This window comes from Vigna unguiculata, chromosome 5 (assembly GCF_037176805.1).
Source record: "Vigna unguiculata cultivar grain cowpea cultivar isolate G323 ecotype 2 chromosome 5, ASM3717680v1, whole genome shotgun sequence".
Classification (NCBI taxonomy): Eukaryota; Viridiplantae; Streptophyta; class Magnoliopsida; order Fabales; family Fabaceae; genus Vigna; species Vigna unguiculata.
In genome coordinates this window covers 51301971-51325107 of record NC_140796.1, presented here as the reverse complement: position 1 = coordinate 51325107, position 23137 = coordinate 51301971, and the positions used below count along the sequence as shown (strand labels likewise).

At 29.7% G+C, this 23137-nt stretch overlaps 2 protein-coding genes across 5 annotated transcripts; both read left to right on the top strand.

Annotated features, from left to right (window-relative positions):
- The first annotated feature begins 668 nt into the window (after positions 1-668).
- Positions 669-6420, top strand: LOC114185167 (serine/threonine-protein kinase GRIK2-like). 3 transcript variants are annotated; one of them, XM_028072729.2, is made up of 13 exons: positions 671-1077; positions 1264-1455; positions 1577-1962; positions 2489-2563; positions 2645-2689; positions 2976-3050; positions 3868-3955; positions 4100-4224; positions 4689-4784; positions 5369-5435; positions 5528-5643; positions 5750-5828; positions 5939-6420. In XM_028072729.2, exons 3-13 carry the CDS (start codon positions 1645-1647, stop codon positions 6094-6096), a joined length of 1242 nt encoding a protein of 413 aa, XP_027928530.1. In that variant the 5' UTR covers positions 671-1077; positions 1264-1455; positions 1577-1644; the 3' UTR covers positions 6097-6420. The 3 variants fall into 3 exon arrangements, with proteins under 3 accessions (XP_027928532.1, XP_027928530.1, XP_027928531.1); XM_028072730.2 differs by having other exon boundaries at positions 1567-1962; XM_028072731.2 differs by lacking the exon at positions 2976-3050 and having other exon boundaries at positions 669-1077.
- Positions 6421-18330: 11910 nt separating this feature from the next.
- Positions 18331-20601, top strand: LOC114185043 (F-box/kelch-repeat protein At5g60570-like). 2 transcript variants are annotated; one of them, XM_028072534.2, is made up of 3 exons: positions 18336-18520; positions 18738-18820; positions 19157-20601. In XM_028072534.2, the coding sequence occupies exon 3, from the start codon at positions 19196-19198 to the stop codon at positions 20288-20290; it is 1095 nt and encodes a 364-aa protein (XP_027928335.1). In that variant the 5' UTR covers positions 18336-18520; positions 18738-18820; positions 19157-19195; the 3' UTR covers positions 20291-20601. The 2 variants fall into 2 exon arrangements, with proteins under 2 accessions (XP_027928334.1, XP_027928335.1); XM_028072533.2 differs by having other exon boundaries at positions 18331-18520; positions 18738-20601.
- The last annotated feature ends 2536 nt before the right edge of the window (positions 20602-23137 follow it).

The window sequence follows — 23137 nt, the reverse complement described above, 5'->3', positions numbered from 1 at the left end:
AGTAGAAATCAAACCATGCGATGCAGTGTCATCAAGAAATTGTGAGCATTTTCTAACAAGTAGAACCTCCCATTGGTGAATAATAAATGCAAAACGTTTGTGCATGTGACCAGTACCAAACAAGAACCTTCCATTGAACAAATTATTGCGATGAGAAACATTATGGTACACCCTTAATTTGTCTTGGAGGCGTACATATGCATTACACAACATGTGAACAATTTGTTCCTGAAGAATATGTCTTATATAAGATGTGATTTATATTTTTGAAGTATTAAATTAAATGTACTCACTTTTCAATTGATTATTTTTACAAAAATAATAGAGACATGTGTAACAAAATATTACATTACTGGTAGAAGCTGCACAGAAAAAAAAATCTTATATTTGAGTTTAAAGAAAACCAAACTCCCCAAATAGTTGACTTCAAGATTAAAATTTCGACCTCTAAAAAGTGATTTGGTAGAAACAGATATAAATGGATATGAGTTATTATTAAAATTTAATAGTTGAAAAAATTGGATTTTGATTGTAATTGTGATGAACTATTAAAATTTATTTAAAGTACAAAAATGCGTTTATGGCGTGTTCTAATAATGAGAAATGGCATGCAAGAAACAGTTATAAATTGTATTTATAGTCTGAAAAAATGAGTGATGCCCAATGTGGCCAACCTGTTACCGTTGTTGGATTCCTCCTAAAAATTGAACAAATTTTTTAATTGCTATACTGCCCCTCTTTTTAGCTTCGCACTTTCACAATACCCTGTATTTATTCATTTTTTCTTCACTCTCTCCCTTCCCGACCGATCGATTTCCTCCGCCTAGGGTTTTTCCGCATTCCGATTTTCGATTCCAACTTTTCTCCTCCCCATCCACAACTGCAAATGTAATAGGGTTTTCGTTTCCTTCGGGTTCCTTCTGTGGTAATTGCAACTCTCTCGATTCAATTTTGGATTTAGGGTTCCGAGTCTTACTCTAAAGGCCGTCGATTCGTGCTGGAATTCTAGACTTTCGGAACCGCAGGGATAGGGTTCTTCCATTTTGTCATTTTCCCCCTGGAGGAAAAGAGGGAGGGGTAAATTATTGAACTTTTATCTATATTTTTTATAATTATAATAATAATAGACTCAGCCGTTGACGTTTCTCTTTGATGGGCTTCTGTTCTTTTCTTATTTCTATTTTCCCAATGTTATTTTATTAATCTGTAGTTTTTACTTTTAATCATTTTTAAATTTTTTTCCTGTTCCTGTTTGTGTAAAAGGTCAACGAATTGTTGGTGGTGAGTTGTGGGCTGAGCCTGCAACCGTTACTATAAACTGGAGCTATCACAATGTTGGGTGTGAATCGCTGCGGCTTTAATTTCTGTAGCCGTTTTCTCCACCTAGCCGAATGGCATCCCTTAGAATAGTAATGATAAACGGGGCTTGAGGCCCTTCTCTTCCTCTCGTATCAGGTAATCATCATCTCTTTAAGGGATAAGTCCAATCCTGTTTTATGATTGTGCTTAATCCTTGCAGCTGTGTTGAGATAACCTACCCATTTGATGAGATTCCTATTGTGAAAGCAATTTGCAGGGTCAGCAGAGACAATTTAGTTATTAGGATATATTGGCTTTGGCCGTTTGAGGTGAGTTACTGCTGTGATGGGAGATTATAAGAGATTTTCATTTTCCAAAATGATTGGCTGCTGTGGTTGCTTCGGATTTGTGAAAAAACCTAGACGGCGTCGGGCTAAGCGTAGCATCAGCAATTTCCTCTCCCATGGCCTATTATATGATGTAGAAACTGAAGGTGATGAGTCGTTTAGTGGTGATGTTACTAGTAACGCCACCAGTGGAGATGATAATGAGGCGCATGTTGTTCGGAACCGTTCCGAGGATATTTTGAACTTTAGAGCTGAGAATGGCATGGTTTGTAGGCCATTTCCTGTCAAGGAGACTATTGAACTTGTTCGCTCAGAGGTATATGTGGAGATAGCTTTTTAGTTTTTTCTCAGTTTATAGTCAAACGTAAAACGTCGAGACTAGGTTGACTAGTTTTGATATGCGAGTGAACAGTGAAGTCATGTGTGTTTTCATCACTTTATGGTATCCAAACCTTTGCCTGAATATTTGTGAAATTTATTTAATATAGTTAGAAAAGAATTGCTTTTACTTTTGAATGACCCCTACATGATAAAGGGAAGTTGGGTTTGACACTATTTTACATATTTGGTCATATGACATTGTATTAAGACTAAACATTGAAATGCTTGGGGTAAATTTTTTTATGTCTAGTTGTTGACTTATTCTACTTTTCTGCATTTGCAAGTTGTAACCATAGATTTAGAGAGATTACTTTACATCCTACATGGTAATCTTGGTCTTGAATTTTTCGTCTATCCTTACCTGACAGTTGTTAACTGTATTCGGGCAAACGTCTGTACTGTGATGAATATCTTCGTCTTTTTTTATCACGGTCTTTATTTAAATGCTTTCATTCCTTCAGGATGAATATGGGAACAAGATGATAAATGAATACATCCGAGAGTACAAAATTGGTTCTGGAAGCTATGCCAAAGTGGTAAGCTTAGTTTTTAAGTTATGCTTCGTCTATTCTCATTGGATCCACTGTCCTGAGTCCCTTCCCTTATACAAATTGCAGGCTCTTTATAGAAGTTCCTTAGACGGAAATCACTATGCAATTAAGGTATGAACACTTTTTGAGTGAATATGCAGATTATTTTATTATAGAAGGTTTTTAACAGGGCAGTAGTCGCTGCTCCTGATAATCGGGAAGTGTGACACTGGTAGATGATTCAGCCAGCTAGTGTGACTGAGAAATTGCATACTATATTACTTTAAGAGACTGAGAAGAACATAAGAACTCTAATAAAAAGCTCACTTATTCATCGCAACATGCATGTGTGAAATGTCATTATCGTGAAAAAGGGCAAAGATAGTCATTTATTGAGGTTAACTTTTTTCAACTGCAGTCCTTTCACAAATCTCATTTACAAAAGCTTCGCGTTGCACCCTTTGAGACTGCCATGACTGATGTTCTAAGGGAGGTATATACATATATCCTTAGTATCTTTCTATGAACAAGTATGGAGTTCTCATTTCATGGTTGGATCATTGGCCTTTTCTTTTTAACACCTTCAATCATAATTTGTGGTAGAAATATAGTCCAAGTGTGAATTTTCATTGAACCTGATAACATGTTGGTTATTACCTGGCAGCTATTTGCTGGCCACCAACTGCTTCATATGGCTCTTTAACTTCACTAACAGTATATTGAAACTACTTCTAAATTTTCTGCTCCTAGAGATTTTCTGTTCTTATGGAATATATTTTCGTCTGTATTCTTTTTTATACCAAAGTATGCATATAGGTCAGTTTTCGAAAATGGAAACTTTCCGAGTGCAAATTTTTTATGTTCTATTTTCTTAGAATTTTAGCTTAGGGTCTGACACAACCCCAAAAGCTAGCTCATAGAATGAGGGTTGTTCCCCATTTATAAATTCTATTTAGGCACTATTCCTAGTTAATGTGAGACTTGAGTTTTAACTTCTACTCCATCTCACGCCTTTTATTATTGGGCTTGGTGTGCGGATAATATGGTAAATGACCACGTCGGATTTAGGACAGGCTCTTATATGTTCTTAAATTTTGAATCTTAACCTAATTCAACCCCAAAAGCTAGTCATGTGCAATTTGGTTCTTCCAATAAATTTTAATATTTATAATCTTTTGCCAAGAGTTCGCTTTTTATTTTTCTTCCTATGTTATGTTGTTTATTTTATGATTTATTATAATGTTTAACTCATTTATTGGGATGTTCTTTACTGTCTCTTCAGTATTTTAATAGGCATACGTTATTTTCAGGTACTGATTATGAAAATGGTGGAACATCCTAATATAGTCAATCTCATTGAAGTTATTGATGACCCAGAGTCAGACGACTTCTACATGGGTACCCAATACTAGTGTCTTGGTTTTTTAATTTAGAGAAGATTGTTCCTGTAATTTGTTCTTATGTTTTTTTAACCTGAACCTCAAGTTTTAATAAGAATCTCTATTAAGTACTTGGTTTAACTACTGTTTTTTACTTTTACAGTACTTGAATATGTGGAAAGCAAATGGGTGTGTGAGGGTACAGGTCGTCCTTGTGCATTAGGTGAAGAGACTGCTAGGAAATACTTGCGTGATATAGTCTCAGGATTAAGATATCTCCATGCTCACGTATTATCTCTCAACCAAATCTTATTGTGGTTAATGATGACTCAGTGCCCCCCTCTATCCCAAACGCACATTTTTATCTTCAATCATATGCCTGTAGTTTTTATATTTACTTTAGTTCATGTCTTTCACATTTCTATGCTTTTTCTGTATAAAAAGAAAAACATTTACGAATTGAATTGCAAATAGACACTGCTCAGTTTCTTGTTCGTTGATGTATGTTATTCTTCTCAGACTTAAAATCAGTTTTTTCTGTCAACTTGAAGCTGTTAATATTTATTTTTGTTTGCCTATAGTTGGCTGAAGTATATTTTTGCATATTAATAGAAATACATATATTAGATATGCGTGCTTAAAAACTGGAACCAGCATCTCATTTATTGGACACGCTCGGGCTCATTGATGTTATATGCTTTAAAATAGTTTGACTATGTTACTATGGTGATTCGATATTTGTTTTAATGCAGAATATAGTGCATGGGGATATAAAACCTGATAATCTGTTGATTACTCGTCATGGCACAGTAAAGATAGTGGATTTCAGTGTCAGCCAGGCTTTTGAGGTGATGTAATTACTAAACTCAAATTCTTGAAAAGATGTGAAAGCTGATTATTTACTCCAGGCTTCTCATATTATTTTACTTGTGTATTCGAAATTTGATACTTGAAAGGACATCATTTTATGAGGGAGTTTGAAATTTGATTGGTTGAAGGAAAGCTGGTGAATGTATCTTGTTAAGGCGTCCTTGAAAGCTGGAAGTCATTAATATGTGAATGACATAATTTAAGAGTCAGAAGCCTCATTTTTGTTGATTCTTTTACTTCATTTTGCTGATAGCGCATGTCTTTGCAACAAATCCATAGGATTCTGACTCCACTCTTGAAACTATCGCTGGAAATAGGTCCATAGCTGTTATTTTGACACTTAGTTTTCTTTCTTGGGGGTACCTATAACAATCTAGCTGGTATGAGAATGGGGGCAGAACCTAGGAAGTTGAAAGTGATCAATCAGGGAGAAATTTTTTTCTCCTAACTAATGTGTTTGACATCTCCTAGCACATTCCTGTGGTATATTGGTGACATCACAAGTGTAGATATAATCTCAACTAATTAGGAATCAATACCTAACCTTGATTTCATTTTGCAGGATGGAAATGATGAACTTCGTCGATCACCTGGCACTCCTGTTTTCACTGCACCAGAATGTTGTTTAGGTTAGAGGTTTGCTTTCAAGCTTGCAAGACCCTTCTCCATGGACTATATGAAAAGTACATGTTCTAACTGCAGTTTTGTTGATATTATTTAGGTCTTACTTATCATGGTAAAGCTTCTGACACTTGGGCCGTAGGAGTTACTTTGTACTGTATGATATTGGGTGAATACCCATTTCTTGGAGATACACTTCAAGATACATATGACAAAGTATGACATATATTAACTTAACCTCAGATATTATCACGTAGAATTCATGTTACGGGTTTGTATCCTATCACAGAAATCTGAGCTTGCTGTTTTCTTCCTTGTACAGATAGTCAATGATCCTTTAGTTCTGCCAGATGACATTAATCCCCAGTTAAAGAACTTAATAGAAGGATTACTGTGCAAAGGTACGCAGTATTCAAGTTTCACAGGCTTAACTGTATATATCATTTTCGGTGACGTAATTTTATCATCATCCTAATTTTTATTCATTTTATATTGTTCCCAACTTATGCAGACCCAGAAAAAAGGATGACATTGGGCGATGTTGCCGAGCATGTCTGGGTTATTGGAAATGATGGCCCACTCCCTGGGTACTTATGTTGGTGCAAACGCAAGAGCCTGATGGCTGCAGATTTTGATGAAAGCAATATACCCTTGCTTGATCCACAATGATTTTAAGTTGGGTTTCTTATGTACAGTCTGAAAAGGCCCATTAGTTTATCGATGTTATGATTAAAGGAAATCTCCAAAGGATCGACCCTTGGAATTTAAGCAAATACAGCTCATGTTGTCGACGATAAGTAGCCAACTAAATCATGTTTATTTTTGTGTTATGAAAAGATGCATTTGGTGTCTGCGGACATAGAGGTCTTGTACACGGCTCTTTCGCATAGAATGAGTTTTTTTTTTTTTTCTCAAACACGTGCCGAATTGTGCTCAGTTCATATTCTATTCATATATAATACATATATTACATTCCTTGGAGTGTTTTGCTTACATGGTTTGGTTTAATATTCAAAGAATTTGATTGTTCAACGATCCACGCTAAGCTTGAATTTAGGCTTTGATTGTCAAATTTATCCTAAGGTCTTTTTCTGACAGTGGATTATTGCCAAACTGTATTGTATTTACTTTTAATCTGCTTTTGGATGAGAAGTGAGAAGTTCCAACTTAAAAGGTATTATTGTAATGGGATAAAGTTGTTATTCGTTGCATAAGTTCGGTTCTGGTTGTCGTAAACGCGTGGTACTCTTGAACAAAAGTCTTCTTCATCCACGCAAACAAACAAGAGTAGACCCATTTTTTTTATATTTAGGGTTTTTACCATTTGACTTCCAATTTAAACATCTTCAACCATAACTGCAACTCCCATTCTCTACGTCTCTCTCACTCACCCTTGCCTCACCCGATGCATGCTATCGTTTCAACACTATCCAAACCTCCATTTTTCCTCACTTTCAAACCTTCCTTCACCAAATATCAACACCTCTCTACTCTATACTTTAACCTTCATAACAGTACATACACAACTATTTAGAAGGTGCAACGAATAGAAGAATTGAAAGAATGGATTAAACAAGAGCCGTTGAGAATAACTAAAAAAATAAATGTATATGATCATTGATGTTGTTGGGATAAGGTAAAAGTAGATGAATAAAAAAAGAGAACGAACCACGTCAACCTGAGACTGATTGATAAGACTTCTGTCAGCCGAATCAACATTCTCTGCATTCAAATACATCATAATTTTAATTTTAGTAAATCTAATAAATTATATCTATCAAACACAATTTTAAAAGTTTATGTGAAAAGCTTCTTGTCCAAAGAACAGTAATCTGTAATGTAAGATTTGTATGTGCATATGGATAAACGTTATCATTGACCAAGACCCTGTTAAATCAACTTTGAAACATGCTGAACGTGAATTTAATGTGAAACACGAAAAGTATAATCCAGTTTTGACAAACACACATTAACTCTAAATTAAAGTTCTGGATTCTGATTGAATAATCCTCCAATCTCAGGATTTATTTGGACGACAGAAAAAGTATATGAACAATAAAATATTTTCTTATCAGTAAAAAAATGTTTAGCAATACGACAGGTGGAAGTACAATGTGTTATTACAGCAGTTACAGTTACAGTTACAGTTACAGCAGTTACAGTTTGTGTTCTTCTTGAACTGACGTGACATAATGAGTGAAGATTGGTGCAGAGGAAGAATAGTGAGTTTTCGAATTTGTTAATTGGAAAGAATAAAGTTGTTGGATGGTGGAATGATGTTGACATGAAAACGAAAGTTGAACAAAATGAAGGGGATATCAAACATGTGGTCTGTAATGTTCTGATTAGATTAGAACAACAAGTGATAAGGTTTTTTGTTTTTAAGAAGGTATTAGTAACTAAGTATTTCACGCACGCTACTACCATCTAACCTTATGGATCATTTTTCTACTACCATGCATGTCTCTCTGTCACTATAATATATGCTTTCGTTTAGCTTTCTACAAATCTAAAATAAAACCTTCTTCTGTCCAAGTATCAAACCTAGTTTATTCAAAGGGTGTTATTTAGTTGTTAGATAGAAAGAAAAGAGAAAAGGTCGTGGGTTTGATCCATCACTAATAATTTAGAAAAATAAGATTAATTTAGAAGTGAGGATTCATTTATAAAAAACTAACGACTAATATTTGTTAATAAAAATTTTATTTTATGATATGTTAAATGATATTTCTTTCGAATTGACTTTTGAGTTATTTTTAACATTTGACACCTCAACAACTTAAACTTACATGTCAATTTAAAACAACGTTGAACATATAATAAAGACTTAACGTTATTAAAAAAATGAATTATATTTATTTATTTTTAAAGTTTAAAGACTATCAATATTTTATATCGATCAAAAACATATTTAATTCATAAATAAATACTTTTTTTATGACTTACGATTAATAAAACAAATGATATTAAAGTATCTAAAAAAATTTCATATTTCCTACTAATTTTGTTTTGAATATTTTTTTGTAAAAAATACTTATAAATTTTGTTATGAAAAATAAATTGTTGCGAATTTTTTGTAAAATATTTTGTATAAAACATTTTTCGCAATAAATTTTGTAAAAAATACTTGCGAATTTTATAATTTTGTAAGAAACAATTATTCACAAAAGAATTATCTGTCAATTAAAATTCTTAGAAAAAATAGTAGAAAAGAATCTTTTTCTTGTAAATATTTTTAACAAATCACAAAAGAATTCTCATGTAATATGAGAATTTTATGAGAATTTTTAGTAGTGATACTTTTGACTTTAGGGTTTGTTTTGAATGGATGAATGAGGAAAAAAAGACAGAAGATGAAAGTGGTAGTATTTATAGTTTTTCTGGTGTTTGAATCATCTGCAAGGAAGCTTAAATGATTAAAAAGAAAAAATAAAGGTGAGACTCATATTTGTTTGCAGTCTGTTCAAAATCAGAAAAAGAAAGTGAGAGAGAATTGCTTTTTACTATAAAGGAGTAAAATATCATTATTTTTACATATTTTTATTAAAAATGTTATGTTATGTACTAATTTCTTTTCTTTTACTTTTTATAAAATCTAATAAATTAAATTAAATTTTTTCTTTCATTTAATATCTTTTCCTCATACAACCTGAAAATTCATTTCACTTTCTTTCCTAATTAAAATAGTTTATCTCTCGTACAAGGTACTTAACCACATTGTTTGGTATTTATGTTAATCACGCAATCCCTTGAGACTTTTCAATCACTTAACTTAATGCATCTAAAAGATTTTTTTTTTTAGGAACTGACTTTTTTGAAAAAATAATATGGCATCGATATAAAAATGGACAAAAATAATATGTTTTTTTTAAGTGTTTTTAGTGTTATTTAAATTTTTATCTAAGTAAAACAATACCAAAAGCACCTTGAAATTGTATCCAAGTTTAGTCCAATAATAATGACTCATAATTTTAATTCATATCCAAATTAGTGTCTTATTTTATAACATTTAATTATATCTCCCTTCTATCTTAGAGTTTTGAATTTGTATTCCATTTAAAAATAAAAAATAAAGACTCTCAACCAATAAGATGAATTAAAATATAGTAGATCGGTTCTAAACTAAATAAAAAAAATAAATTGGTAATTTGTTGATTTAATTTTAACAATTGGAGGTACTGAACAAACGATCAAAATAAACTACATGTGGTAATCTATATATAAAAAATAATAATAGATTTCTCATTCATTATTTATAAAATATCAAACACATTTACACTTTTTAAATCTTGTTTACAACTTACTGGGCATCAACCAAACAGCAAATGAATTAAATGTATTGACAACATCATCCACTGAAAATAAAATATAAAAAACATATAGTGCATTTGGAGGCTTAAAAGTGTACTGATTTAGTTAGTCATTAGAAAAATCTTTAACCACAAACTATTTTAGTAAACTCTATTCAGAATTTATTAAAATAATTTATTGTTAAAAAATAAATTTTCATTTAATTCATCCTCATAATTACTGGTAAAAACACTAACACATGCATGTGTGTCCTGCTCTTTTATTGTAGATAATTAATTTAATTTAAAATAATTGAATTTAAATAAATAATAATTTTAATTTTAAAAATAATTAAATTTAAATTAACGATTATTTAAAGAATAAAACTAAAAATATAATATTTTTTAAAATAACATTACTGAAAGAATAAATTTGTAAAAAATAATGTATCCACAAAAAAAGTAGAATCCTATAGATATTACAAAATGGAGTTATTACTTGCATTTACATAATCATTTTTATCTCATCTCTTTATTAAATATTGGATTTTCATATTTAATATGAAAAACAAATCCAACAAATTAGCATTTTTAAATGTCCTGTTTGATATAGAACTAAAATTTGGATACATAGTTTAAAACTGGAAAAGTAAAAAAGTAAAAAAGTAAAAAAAAAATAATAATAATGGTAAGATTAATTAAATTGATTAGTGTTTAGAGATAGTATTTGCAGAAAGTTAGAGATCCGACATGAGAGACAGAGTGAACATCTTTTCCTAAAAATAATTATGTCAGTTGTTGTATCGCTATCGTGGCTCAACTATGTTGCTATGTATTCCATTAATCAATAAAATCTTAACTTGTCCTTTAAAATATCAGATATTCTACATTTTTAAACTTTTATTGCACATTTATCACTTTTCTTTTTCTTTTTATTTTTTTCATTTTCACAATGAATTGTCAAAAAGCAACGAGAGCCTTTTCAAACTTTGACAAATGGTACTGTTGAAAATGTTACATCAATTACAGATAAGGTCAATTCACAATATACAATATATAAGTGGATGCAATTCTTATTTTACAAACCGGTTTTGTGGGATTAAGTTAGACTTAAAGTTCATTTCTAACATAGTATCAAAGTCATTGTTTACACAAAAATTAAAGTTTATCTTAACGATTTTTTTTTGACATTTTATTCTACCCGATATTGGACCACTAATTAGAAAGTGTGTTAGAAGTCTCACATCGACTAGAGATAAAGTTAATTCATAATATATATAAATAGGTACAAGATTTTATGATATTGAGTTAAGCTTAAAGCTCATTTCTAACATAATCCTGACTCTTTGTTTATTAGTGTATATATAATTTTATTTTATTTTTTTTCATTCACATTCTCTACTCTATTCGAATAAAGAAAACGTATTAGATTCTCTTCCACCTTCTCATGTTCCTCTTGCTTTTACCGATTCCTCCCTTCATATTTTTTCATGCTTCACAAAACTATTATATGTATCTAATCATATAAATACATTATGTGGTATATCATGAAGAAAAGTGAAAATAAAATTATGCATGTGATAACACAGAATAATATATTTCCTGTGCAGAAAAAAAAGATTATGTATACACTTTTATTTGGTTTTTAATAAAGATATAATAAAATAATGAAGGAAAAAGGAATGAAATTGAATAAATAGAAGGTTTATGGTTTTTATGTTACTTTGTGAAGGAAAATGAAATAAAAAACAGTTTTGGTGGTATAGAAAGTAGAGGGAAAAATAAAAACTGATCGTAAGTTATACAAATACTGTTAAGAAAGAACACAAATATGATCTCCATACATTAAATAATTCATTCCAACCTAATTTTCTTTTTTTAAGTTTAAGTTTGGATCTGATGAGATAAAACATTATAGTAAATAAAAATTAATTCAAATTAAGTTAAATTTTACTAGTGTCTAATTAATATTTGATAATGTTATATGAGGTATTTGAGATCCGATTAGAATTATTTATTTACAAAATTTATCACTTTTATTTTTTTTTATTGTTATTAAAGATAGTCTTGTATAAAATAACTATTTTATTATTCATCTTGTTATTTATTGTATATGTAAAAAATATTCACAGATTTTCTTATATTTGGGAATATTCATGAATAACCATAAATGTTATTTTTATTTTTATAATTTAAATAAAATTATTTAAAATAAGACTTAGATAAAATAATAATAATTTTAAAGTAAAATTAAGATAAAATTTTACAATCAAATATTAATATAAATAAAATTAATCTTTTCTAAAAATAAATATGAGTTCTACTAAAATACAAATTTATAAAAATTCATATTTTTTAAAATAACTTCAAATTGATAGGTCTAAATAAAAATGTATAAATATTTAAAATTTGTTTTAAAATATTATTCAATGGTTAATATTTTTCTAACTACTAACTTTATTTTTAAGAGAATCTTAAATAAAATGCACTAAAAATTATTACCATGTAACGAATTCATAATTGAATATCATGATACTTGTATTCATCCTATTACCAATATATAATCATATATCCATACTCATTACTCATGAGTATCTATTAAAGGATTTCTATTTAATATTTGTTGTGAAATTTACTTATGATTATCCTATTCATGAGAATTAAATTTTTTGCAATTTATAATGATGACTTCAGTTACATGACATCCTCTTGAAACAAGTTTTTTTTTCTTATATATTTTATCTCGAAAAAGAAGACAAAAGAATATATCATTTTCTCTTATGTCTTTCTCACTCGAGTAAATTTTTATCGTGTAAAAAATGGTTATCTCATTCTAAAAAGAATAATGTATAGAGCAACTTTTTTTGTCTGCACGAATTTTGCTTAAATGATTTTATATTATGATATTGATATGCTTTTAAGTTGATAAATAGTATGTATATGTGTATATAAGTGAATGAAAAGGTTTAAATATATTATTTGAGATATGATGTGTTTTAGTGATTACAAATTGTAAACTAACAAGTATAATTTGATGATCACTTGTATTGGGTGTGATTGATTATATGGTGCGCATGTGATATGTGTGAAAGATTATTGAGGACATATATTAAAATGTGTGTAAGTATTAGATTCAGTAGTTGAATGAGATATTCAAACTCTAATTAAATATTAAATCAAATACACAAATGTATCGTGTGATAAAATATCATTATTCAACTAGAAGTGAAGTTACTGAAAAGTATTCATATATTTGGTTAAACTTAATTGTTATAATAATAATAATGAATATTAGTCCATCCTCTCTATTGATATTGGTATTAAAATAATACCAATTATATAATAACATAGGAATTCCTATTTTTATAGGAGAAAATCTTCTTAAATTTGGAAATCAACATTATGGTGTGTTATTTATGCAGATATCACATTTATTAATTAATCTTTCCACGACGTCGTCTAATGAAAAATGATAATGGGAAGTGCTTAATACTTTCTTATCATGTTGTGGGCCCACGTTATAAACTTATAAATAAAATTATATAAAAAAAATTAGTGTCAAGTACGTCAGTATAGAATAACAAAAAATGTCAATAGATCATGAAAAAAAAAAAAAACAATTAATAGATTATATTTAATTTAGTACTCCGTAGATCCTTCTCATTAAAAACTTATAAATAAAATTACAAATTCAAAGTTGCTATTCATAAATCTTGAGTTTTTAACATATCTACTTCATAGGTGTCTTGAATGAGTTATAATTATAATTATATTGAATTATCAGTTAACATAGTTTCAATTTTTTATATACTTCGTTTCACCTTAAAAATCAATTATGTAAAATAAATCTTTTGTTTTATATTAAGATTTACGAAATTTTTTTCTAAAATAGAAACTCTCAAATATTAATTATATAATTTCAAATTTGATTTTATCTAAAATTATTTTTGTAAATTTAATTTCATCCAAAATTAAAATTTCAATTCCATCCACATCCAAACACGCATTCATCGATCATCCATACCTTGTATCTTGACTTGTTTTTTAAAAGGTATACCCCACTCAATGCTTATAATGCTTAAGTAACCCTTTCTTCCATGATTTAAATTTGAAATAAGTATCTAGATGAAAATTATAAATAATTATTATAGGAATAATTTTTAGTAATTTATGTATAAGTTTATGTAAATTAAACATGAATCTGTAGTTATATAATTTATTTTCAATATTATATATATATATATATATATATATATATATATTATTCGTAAATAGAATAATATTTGACAGATCTACTTGAAAAAAAATGTTAAATATATTTTTGGTCCCTTAACTTTCAGTCAATTTTGGAATTAGTTCATTTTGAAATTTTGGATTAATTTAATTCTTCATCTTTCAAAATATGTGGATTTAGTCCTTTTTTAATCAGATTTTATTAAGTTTATTTGACAGTTCAAGTACGTTTCATAATAGTATTTGAATTAATATTAAAGCGAAAATGTGTCAAATTGTATAAAGAACTCAAATACAATCCTGAAATACGTACAAAACATCAAATAAACTTAGCAGAATTTGATTAAAATGACTAAATTCACATATTTTGAAAAATAAATGATTAAATTGATCTAAAGTTTCAAAATAGACTAATTTCAAAATTTACTAAAAATTAAATGACCAAAACATATTTAACAAAAAAAAATTGATTCTTTTATAAATATTCCACAAATTACAAAAGACAGACTATTTTTTTGCCTACAAATTTTCAGATTATTTCTTTTAAGCACGATTGTTTTCTCTTTTCCAAATAATCATTTACATTTTTAATAATAATAATTATTATTATTATTGAAGGCATGACATACCAACACAAAATCTGAAACATCACGCCTGCTCTCTTTAATTGGATAAGTTTGTCAAAATTTTATTAATACTTTTATTCTCATGTCTCTAAAATGGTTTAAATATTTTTATTATTAGTATTCTTAATATTTTGGTTCTACATATGACAAGTGAAATAGATTCTACAATATCTTTTATTCCTAAAACTCTCCCATGCTAATGTTGAACAATATTTCATGTCATCGAGAAAAATATTGTTCCTAACGTAATAGCTATTTAAAAATACTTGTTCGATATGTTGCTAGATTTGCCTTTTCTTCCACCATGAGATTACCCGAAAAATAAAATAATATAAAATTACATTTCTTAGGTACTATAAAATAAAAGTATTACACAAAAACTAAAATAAAAAGTAATGTATATATTACATACCTATCAATAAGATATTTAAGCATAATAGATTACATATACATCTATTTTAATACCATATTAAAAATCTAAGTGATGAGTTTAAGTCTCACATTGACAAAAATTAAGAAAGTAGAACATTATATAAGAATAATGACTCATAAACTCATTGTCTTAAGGTTTTTGGTTGAGAATGGTTTCAGTACCTTATATGGTTGGACTCATGTCTCATTGATGTTTGTTCTCCGTAGTGAAATCCCCTCCTTAGAAACCCAACACATACAAATATGAAAACAAAAATAATAATATAATATAATGTTAGAAAATTCGAAAATATAAAGTATATATGTATAAAGTGGCCTCGGGTAGGCAATTGCTATCAAAGTTTATGAAAAAACGTGGCAAGTTGGGATTCATTTCACGCAGACACAAACGTATGTTGTTTTTCCATTTTTCGAAAAGAAAATGAGGTTTGGGGAATGACTTTTTGGGTACACATTTGGGGCTTGCAAAGCAATGGAGACTCAAACTGACATAGGTATCGACTAGTCAAAACTTTGGTGCCAATTTCCAATTTCCAATCTTCAATCTTAATCTTTTTTCGCATGATGTCGCATTCCAATATTATATTAATTATCAAATAAGTGTTTTCTTTTTTTTTTAACATCAATCCCATGTGTTACACTACTTGTCGATGTTATTCATCGCTTTCTACTCCCAAAATCCAAAGTACCGTGCCAAACCAAAGTTCACTCTTTTATTTCAAAATTCAAATCATTTACGTTATTATCTTTTGCACCTGTACCTTTCTTTAACACGCCTCATCCATTGTTTCAATCATCAAAATTCTTAATATCTTGGATCCTAAGTTTATTCAACATGGTATTTAAAAATATTTTTTTTTCATATTAACAGAAATCCAAGAATTGAAGCACTTGGAACGCTGACCAAAAATTTTGATGTTATTGATGAACGACACAGCCTTTGAAAATTGAACCCAACCCATTACTTTCACCCAACAACTTCAACTGTTTGACCTCGTCAAGTTTCGCTCACTTCAAAACCCTATCGCTTCAAAACTGGTCAAAATACGTTAACCTAATTGCTATTCAATTTTTTTATTAATAAGGTTAATGTATTGAATGATGATTAGGAGTGGCTTGTATAAATAGATTGAATAGTACATTGCAATTACACTTCTTAATGTTGTGTGGATTAAAGTTGTTTCATCGGTTTTAAATTTTAATAACTATATATTTATTTTTGTTCATATATATGTTTTGACATGAATTATATAGATTGAGAGATCGAGAGATAAATCATGTTAGATTAATCCAATTATTGAAAAGATATATTGACTAAATAGTAAAGAAAAGTCTTAGTTGATGTTGAGTTTGTGAACAAAGTTGGCTTCCTTATTAGTAAAGACAAACTCATATAGCTTTAATGAAGATTAAATTATAATTATTCAAGATTAAACCAAATGTATTCTAATTAAATTAAAAATACTCTAGTCAATGGAAAGTTGAAATATTTTGATTGAGCTAAGATAAAAATCATTTCAAAATAACCATAGGTGGACTTAGTTTTTATTATGTACTATTAAAAGTTGTATTGTCAAGCTATTAAAAGAGAAAGAATAATATTAATGACAAGAATAATTTTAAAATATGAAACGAAACATATTTATTTATTATGATTAATTAAATTAACAAGTTTTCTTTGTGATTTGAATACTTTAATGTTCTAAGTAGAAACACAAAATCTTATATAACGGGTGAATTTAAGACCACTCAAACAAGTACTATTACAAACAATTTTTCATATAAAGAATTATTTTAAATTATTTTGAGTATAATAGTTATTGATACTACATTTATAATTTTTGTATTGAAATTTAATTTGATGAGTGTTGATGTTTGGATTGTTTTTTTAATTTGGAAATGATTTGGAATCATCAAACTAAATATTTTTTGTTTATTTTTAAATAAAATGTGTTTTTCTTGAATCAAAGTTGAGTTTTAAACTTGTTAAAATGACTAGTTTGGTTAAATTTAGTTTTTTAGTTTTATACATAAACTATTGTTTTTATACGTCTCACTTGAATACTGAGTTGTTGCTTAAAGAATGATTAAACCAGGACTTCAACCTTAAATGAAGAAGGTTATCACATTATTGACTAGTTGGAATTTAGATTTTCTTTGAATTTTTCTGGATTGTTTTTTAAAGTATATCGATAGACGCTAATTTTGATTTTTTTTAAAATATATTTTAAAAAATTAAGTTAGTAACATCGGTGTATTTTTAATTCTCAAAAAAAAAAAACTTAAAAAAAACTAATAAAAATTTGGAATCGTGTTGGATACTTGAATAATAGTTTTCCTTGGTCAGGTTAGGAAAAGAAAAAACCTAAGCAAATGAAAAATTGTGATTATCCTCTTTCATAGGAAACTCATCAATTTATTGTGTTTTAAGGACTTTCAGAGAGTTTTGTTTCTTGAAATTTTACAACCAAATATTTTCTAAAAAAATATATTTTATAGAAATCTAAGATTAAATTGTGTTTTAATTAATCCATCGCTCAAACGTTGATAAGACACTCAAATTAGATAAACTCTCACTCAAAATAATATTACACAATATATATGAAGATGTTGTTGTAACATTTTTTTAATAAGTCACTAGAACAAAATAGTTTTACTTAAGTGATATTTTTAAATGTTTAAATCATTATTAGTTAAAATATAAATATAAAATATGCCAATAATATAATACTATATTTTATTAATTAAAATAATTATGAATAATATACATTTATAATATAAATTCACTTATTATATGTTAACTATTTCGTAACTAAATGTTTGTTTATTTTAAAATTTTAAAATATATTTATATCTAAAATACTATATTATCTTTAATAAACACAAAATAATATTATTTGCTTTTTGTCTTATAATATATCAATAACATAAGTTTATTTATTAATTGTAGTATATAATATACATCATATATTAAGGGGATACATTAAATACAATATATACAATCAATATTATTATTACGTGTCCTTTAAACGCACCCAATGCATAATAGTTAAGGTACAGTATTAGTGACATATATTGAATATATATTAATTATATAATTTTTTTTATTATCTATACGAGCATTGTGTTAATTATATATCATATATAATTGCACTATTTATTGTTATTACTGCGAAAAAAAAAAGGAATAAAAAATAATAATAAGAATAAAAGAAGGAGAAAGTGGAAATACAGGAAGAGGTGGGGTTAAAAAAGGAAAGAAGAAAAAATGTGTTGTGTTAGAGTTATTATATTTATTTGTTTGTTTATAAGGTATAGCTGGTAACTCGCACATAGTACCTCACTCATTCCATTCCGTGTCCAAAGTTGCAAGTTATCTAAGCCAAAGCCCACTTTCTGTTTCACTCTTTTTTTTTTTTTTCTTCTTCTTCTTCTCTTCTCTTCTCTTCTCTTTCCGGCAACACCATGCCTTCACGCCCCACACACCAATTCCTCCATTTCTGAGATCCTAAGGTACCCTTCTTCCACATTTCTATTTCCTCTCTTCCCCGTTTCACAAAATCATTCATTTTCTTTTTTTCTAAATTAATCTTTTTATTTGGATCCGAATCTGGCTCCCGCTACTTCAATTGGATCAGACCACACCCTTTTCCTCAATTTTCATTTTTTCACCATGCCCTTACCGTTTCGCACAAGCTTGCTTCATTTACTATTCTCCTGAATTTTGCAGATGCTTCTCTCTCCCTAGCTTGGAATCAGGCAGGAGAATTTGCTGGGGGGCGTTCAATTTCGAATCCTCGCGTGATTCATTCGGTATTGCCCTCGCGTTTTTCTCTCTCTGTTTTCGCCAGAGTTGTGCTTTTTTTTTCTTCGTTTCAAGAGGGGTGGTTTGTTTTTTACTGTAAGGCAATTACGGAGTAGGCGGAGTGATTAAAGATTGGTGCATGTAGATTGTGTGATGAGTTTGTTTTTTTTTTTTGTGGGTAAAGCGGCGGATGAATTGAAGGGATTGTGGGGATAATAATAGTAATAATGGTTTTTGCTTCTTCTGCCTTTCATGGTTGATTTTCCATCTGCTATGGTTGTGTTGGGGTGTGCTGAGGATTCCTTGTCATGACAAAGAAATTACGTTTGGGTTGTTCTTTGCAGGCGGAGGAGGATGGAGAGAAAGTGAGTAACTTTTTGGAAATGGATAGGGGGGAAGGAGTGAATGATGGTTTTTCTGGACCTGGACCAAATGATTCGCTTCTCCCTGGTCTAATTGATGATGTTGCCTTGAATTGTCTTGCCTGGGTTAGTGGATCCGATTACACCTCACTATCGTGTATTAATAAAAGGTTCAATAAATTGATCAATAGTGGGTATCTATATGGGTTGAGGAAACAATTGAAGGCTGTGGAACATTTGGTGTATATGGTTTGTGATCCGAGAGGGTGGGTGGCATTTGACCCCAAAGTAAACAAGTGGATGTCATTACCTAAGATACCTTGTGATGAGTGCTTTAACCATGCGGACAAGGAGTCCTTGGCCGTGGGCTGCGAACTGTTAGTCTTTGGTCGGGAAATGATGGAGTTTGCCATTTGGAAGTATAGCATGGTTTGCCGTGGCTGGGTGAAGTGCCAGGGGATGAACCAACCTCGGTGTTTGTTTGGATCTAGTAGTCTTGGTTCAATTGCTATTATTGCTGGAGGAAGTGATAAGTATGGAAATGTTCTAAAATCAGCTGAGTTGTATGACTCTTCATCAGGTATGTGGGAACTTCTACCGAGCATGCACACTCCACGTAGATTGTGTTCTGGTTTTTTTATGGATGGCAAATTCTACGTGATTGGTGGAATGTCGAGTATAACCGTTTCATTAACTTGTGGAGAGGAATATGACCTTAAGACAAGGAATTGGCGGAAAATAGAGGGTATGTATCCATATGTTAACGAGGGTGTTCAGGCACCGCCACTTGTGGCAGTTGTGGATAATCAGTTATACGCAGTTGAGCATGTAACTAACATGGTGAAGAAATATGACAAGGAAAAGAACACATGGAATGAGTTGGGGAGGCTTCCGGTCCGGGCAGATTCATCTAATGGTTGGGGGTTAGCTTTCAAGGCCTGTGGAGAGCAACTTTTGGTTGTGGGTGGACAAAGGGGTCCAGAAGGTGAAGCAATTGTGCTGAGTTCATGGTGTCCTAAGTCAGGGGTCAGGAATGGCACCATAGATTGGCAGGTACTTGGTGTGAAGGAAAACGTCGGGGTTTTCGTGTATAATTGTGCTGTTATGGGTTGTTGAGATAATTTTAGATTGACTCAACAGAGGATGCTGGTATCCACAATCTGACTTAGCCTTGAAGGGTGCCTCCATGTTCAATCACCTCATTTACTGAGTTAATTGTTGCAGGGATAGCTTTCCAAATTTGGTTTCTTTCTTTTAACACGGTTTATTTGGATGTATTTCTCACATTCCTGGTCCATAATTCTAAATTGCTTTTCAGATTACTGAGTAGGCTTACATAGATATGTTCTGTTATCTTTTTTAGCCAAATATGTAAACCAATAAATGAAAGATTTTCATTGTTTAATGTTCATTGCTTGTTGCTTCAATCATGTTGTATATATATATAGTATGTTTGTCACAATCCGTGCCCGTCGTTGATGACTAGAGAAATCTAGTGTGTTGTAGGGGAAATTTGTTTTGTCTGACCAGAGTTTTATGAGTTTAGTTTCTCTGGGACTGTAGGCTGTAGCCAAGGTGTTCAGAAAAGGTGAAATGAGAGAGACCGCTGCTAGTATTTTTCTCACCATTTGGCTCAAAATTTGAATGTTGCATTTGAAGCATAGGTGAAAACAAGGTTACCAGCTATTTTGATATCATTTTCTTGGTGCTACCTTTTTGTGTAACATGAAAACGAGGTCCCCTCATGTCTATAATCTGTTCCTGCTCCTTGTTTATCCCTCCAGCTGTACTTCCTGAATTAAGGTCTAGTTTTCTTCTTCCCATTTATGTGGTATGAACTTAATCAACAATGTGACGTTAAAATGATTTGTCTTCTCAAGCCTTGCAAGATTAATTGGGACCATGCTTCATTACTCTATTTCATCCCTTTGTCCACAGCGTCATTATTTAATGCTTCACAGTCCTTAGTACATCGTGTACACTCTTCATCATCAATTTGATGTTGAGATATGAATGAATACATGGTTTGACCTCTTTCCCCGCCAACCAACTACGTGATTATGTGAATTATCATCAAACACTTTATTTATTGATTAATCATAGTTGCACATGCATATTACACGCTCATTTTAAATTTTGTCATACTTTTCTTTTACTGTAATGAGATGTTCTGGAAGTGTAACTCTCATTCTTTATCTTTATTTTCATTCACACTGTAAGAGAGCAGTGAGTTAGAGAATGGGATTCATTTTAGTTATTATTATTATTTGAGAATGGAATCTGCTCACTTTTACTGTAAAGAACTAAAATTTCCCTCCACTCAAAGTTTGTGAATAAATTGCTCACTGTTTCAAGTAAGTGATTTGGAATCCTGTTCTATAAAATGACGATGCAACTTAGTCCATATATCATAATCCAATTCCTTTTATTTTAACGGGACATGTATTAAAGAGATTACCTGTTTTGGTTTTGTTAGATTTAACTGTTATTTTGCTTATTTGATTCTATTTTAGGTTTTAAAAAAATGCAAATTAAGGATTGTAATGAATCAAGAAGTTTTTGTATGCCAAGCTTTAAATAAACTAGCAAATCCAATAGACAAAGTTAAAAAAAGAATTGAGCCAAGAACCACATTAGGAATCTTTAGATGAAATTGGATAAATATTAGGTCAAACACTTAAATGCAGTTCTTTAATGTTCAGATTATCAAAATAAGAAATCATTCATGTTCTAGTCAAGATAACAAATCAGAATGTTATTGTCCTTATTTATATGTTCACGTCTCGATCTCTCTTTTAATATTCTTATTGTTTCTTCCTTCTAAATTCATATTAATTAGAATGGAACCTCCTTCATAGACCAAATTCTTAATTTTTAATAAATCGTTTATTTTTTTCAATTGTTGAAATTCGTTTTTTAAATGATTTAATTACTCTCGATTTGATATCAGAATTTTGTTATGATTATTTTAAAATATATGATCTCCAACTTGATTGAAAATACCTATCGAAATGGTGTATCTCCATAATTACTTGAATACAATTTTTTCTTTTTTGTATTTGATGTGATTTTATGTGTGAACTTGTTTCCAAACACACTTTATTAATCATGTGAGAATTAAAAATTAGTGCATGTTTGAATCAACGTTTCAACTTCCATGTGTCAGATTTGGAGTCACTTGAAACAACTAAGTGCATGATCTATGTTATTGAATGTGAATTGTTAGAAAATATGTATTGGAAACATTTATCTAAACACTCAAATCAATGTTTTTTCTTCTATAATATTATTGTTTCTTTTTAATTTCAATTACTATTCTCTCGAATAAATTAAGACAAAATCCTTCAGCTGTTGATTTTTTTTTATAACTGTCTTAATGAATTGAGATCCACTCGTTAATTCTTAATAACATTATTGTTTATCAAGTTCTTGCACTTGTCTATCCAGTGAAGTAGTGAATAAATAACTATTATTTTTCGTGCAACAATAGTGATACAACAATTTTGCATATTGGAAGGGAATGAGATTCTCTCCCTCTTCTTTTTTCTGTTTTTTTTTTTATTACTTCCTCCACAATCCTCCTTTTGCTTATGGACTATTTTGTAATAACTGGGGTTGGCCCAAAAATAAAAAGCCCAATTCTTTGGAATAAAAACTATTATGGAGAATGACGTAATATATAGCTCCACCATCCATGGTAAATAAATACTACTTAAAAGAACACGTCAACTTCCAACGTTAACTATTTATTCGCTAATTCATTGGAATTTCTCAAGTACGAGATAAGAGAATAAAAATTATATAATAAGTGATTAAATGAGTAATTATAAATATGATTACTCTTTATAATGAAAAATGATTGATAGACACAACACAAAAAGGTGTATTTTATAGGTTATATATACTGTGCGTGATAAAAAAAATAAAAAAATAAAAAACATGTGCGTAACATATTTTTCCTTT

Excerpts from the sequence above, each read along its gene's own strand:
- LOC114185167 (XM_028072729.2), top strand. The coding sequence starts at position 1,645 with ATGGGAGATTATAAGAGATTTTCATTTTCCAAAATGATTGGCTGCTGT. Across the intron at positions 2,690-2,975 it reads GAAATCACTATGCAATTAAG|TCCTTTCACAAATCTCATTT; the intron begins GTATGAACACTT and ends TTTCAACTGCAG. Across the intron at positions 5,436-5,527 it reads TGCACCAGAATGTTGTTTAG|GTCTTACTTATCATGGTAAA; the intron begins GTTAGAGGTTTG and ends GATATTATTTAG.
- LOC114185043 (XM_028072533.2), top strand. The coding sequence starts at position 19,121 with ATGACAAAGAAATTACGTTTGGGTTGTTCTTTGCAGGCGGAGGAGGAT.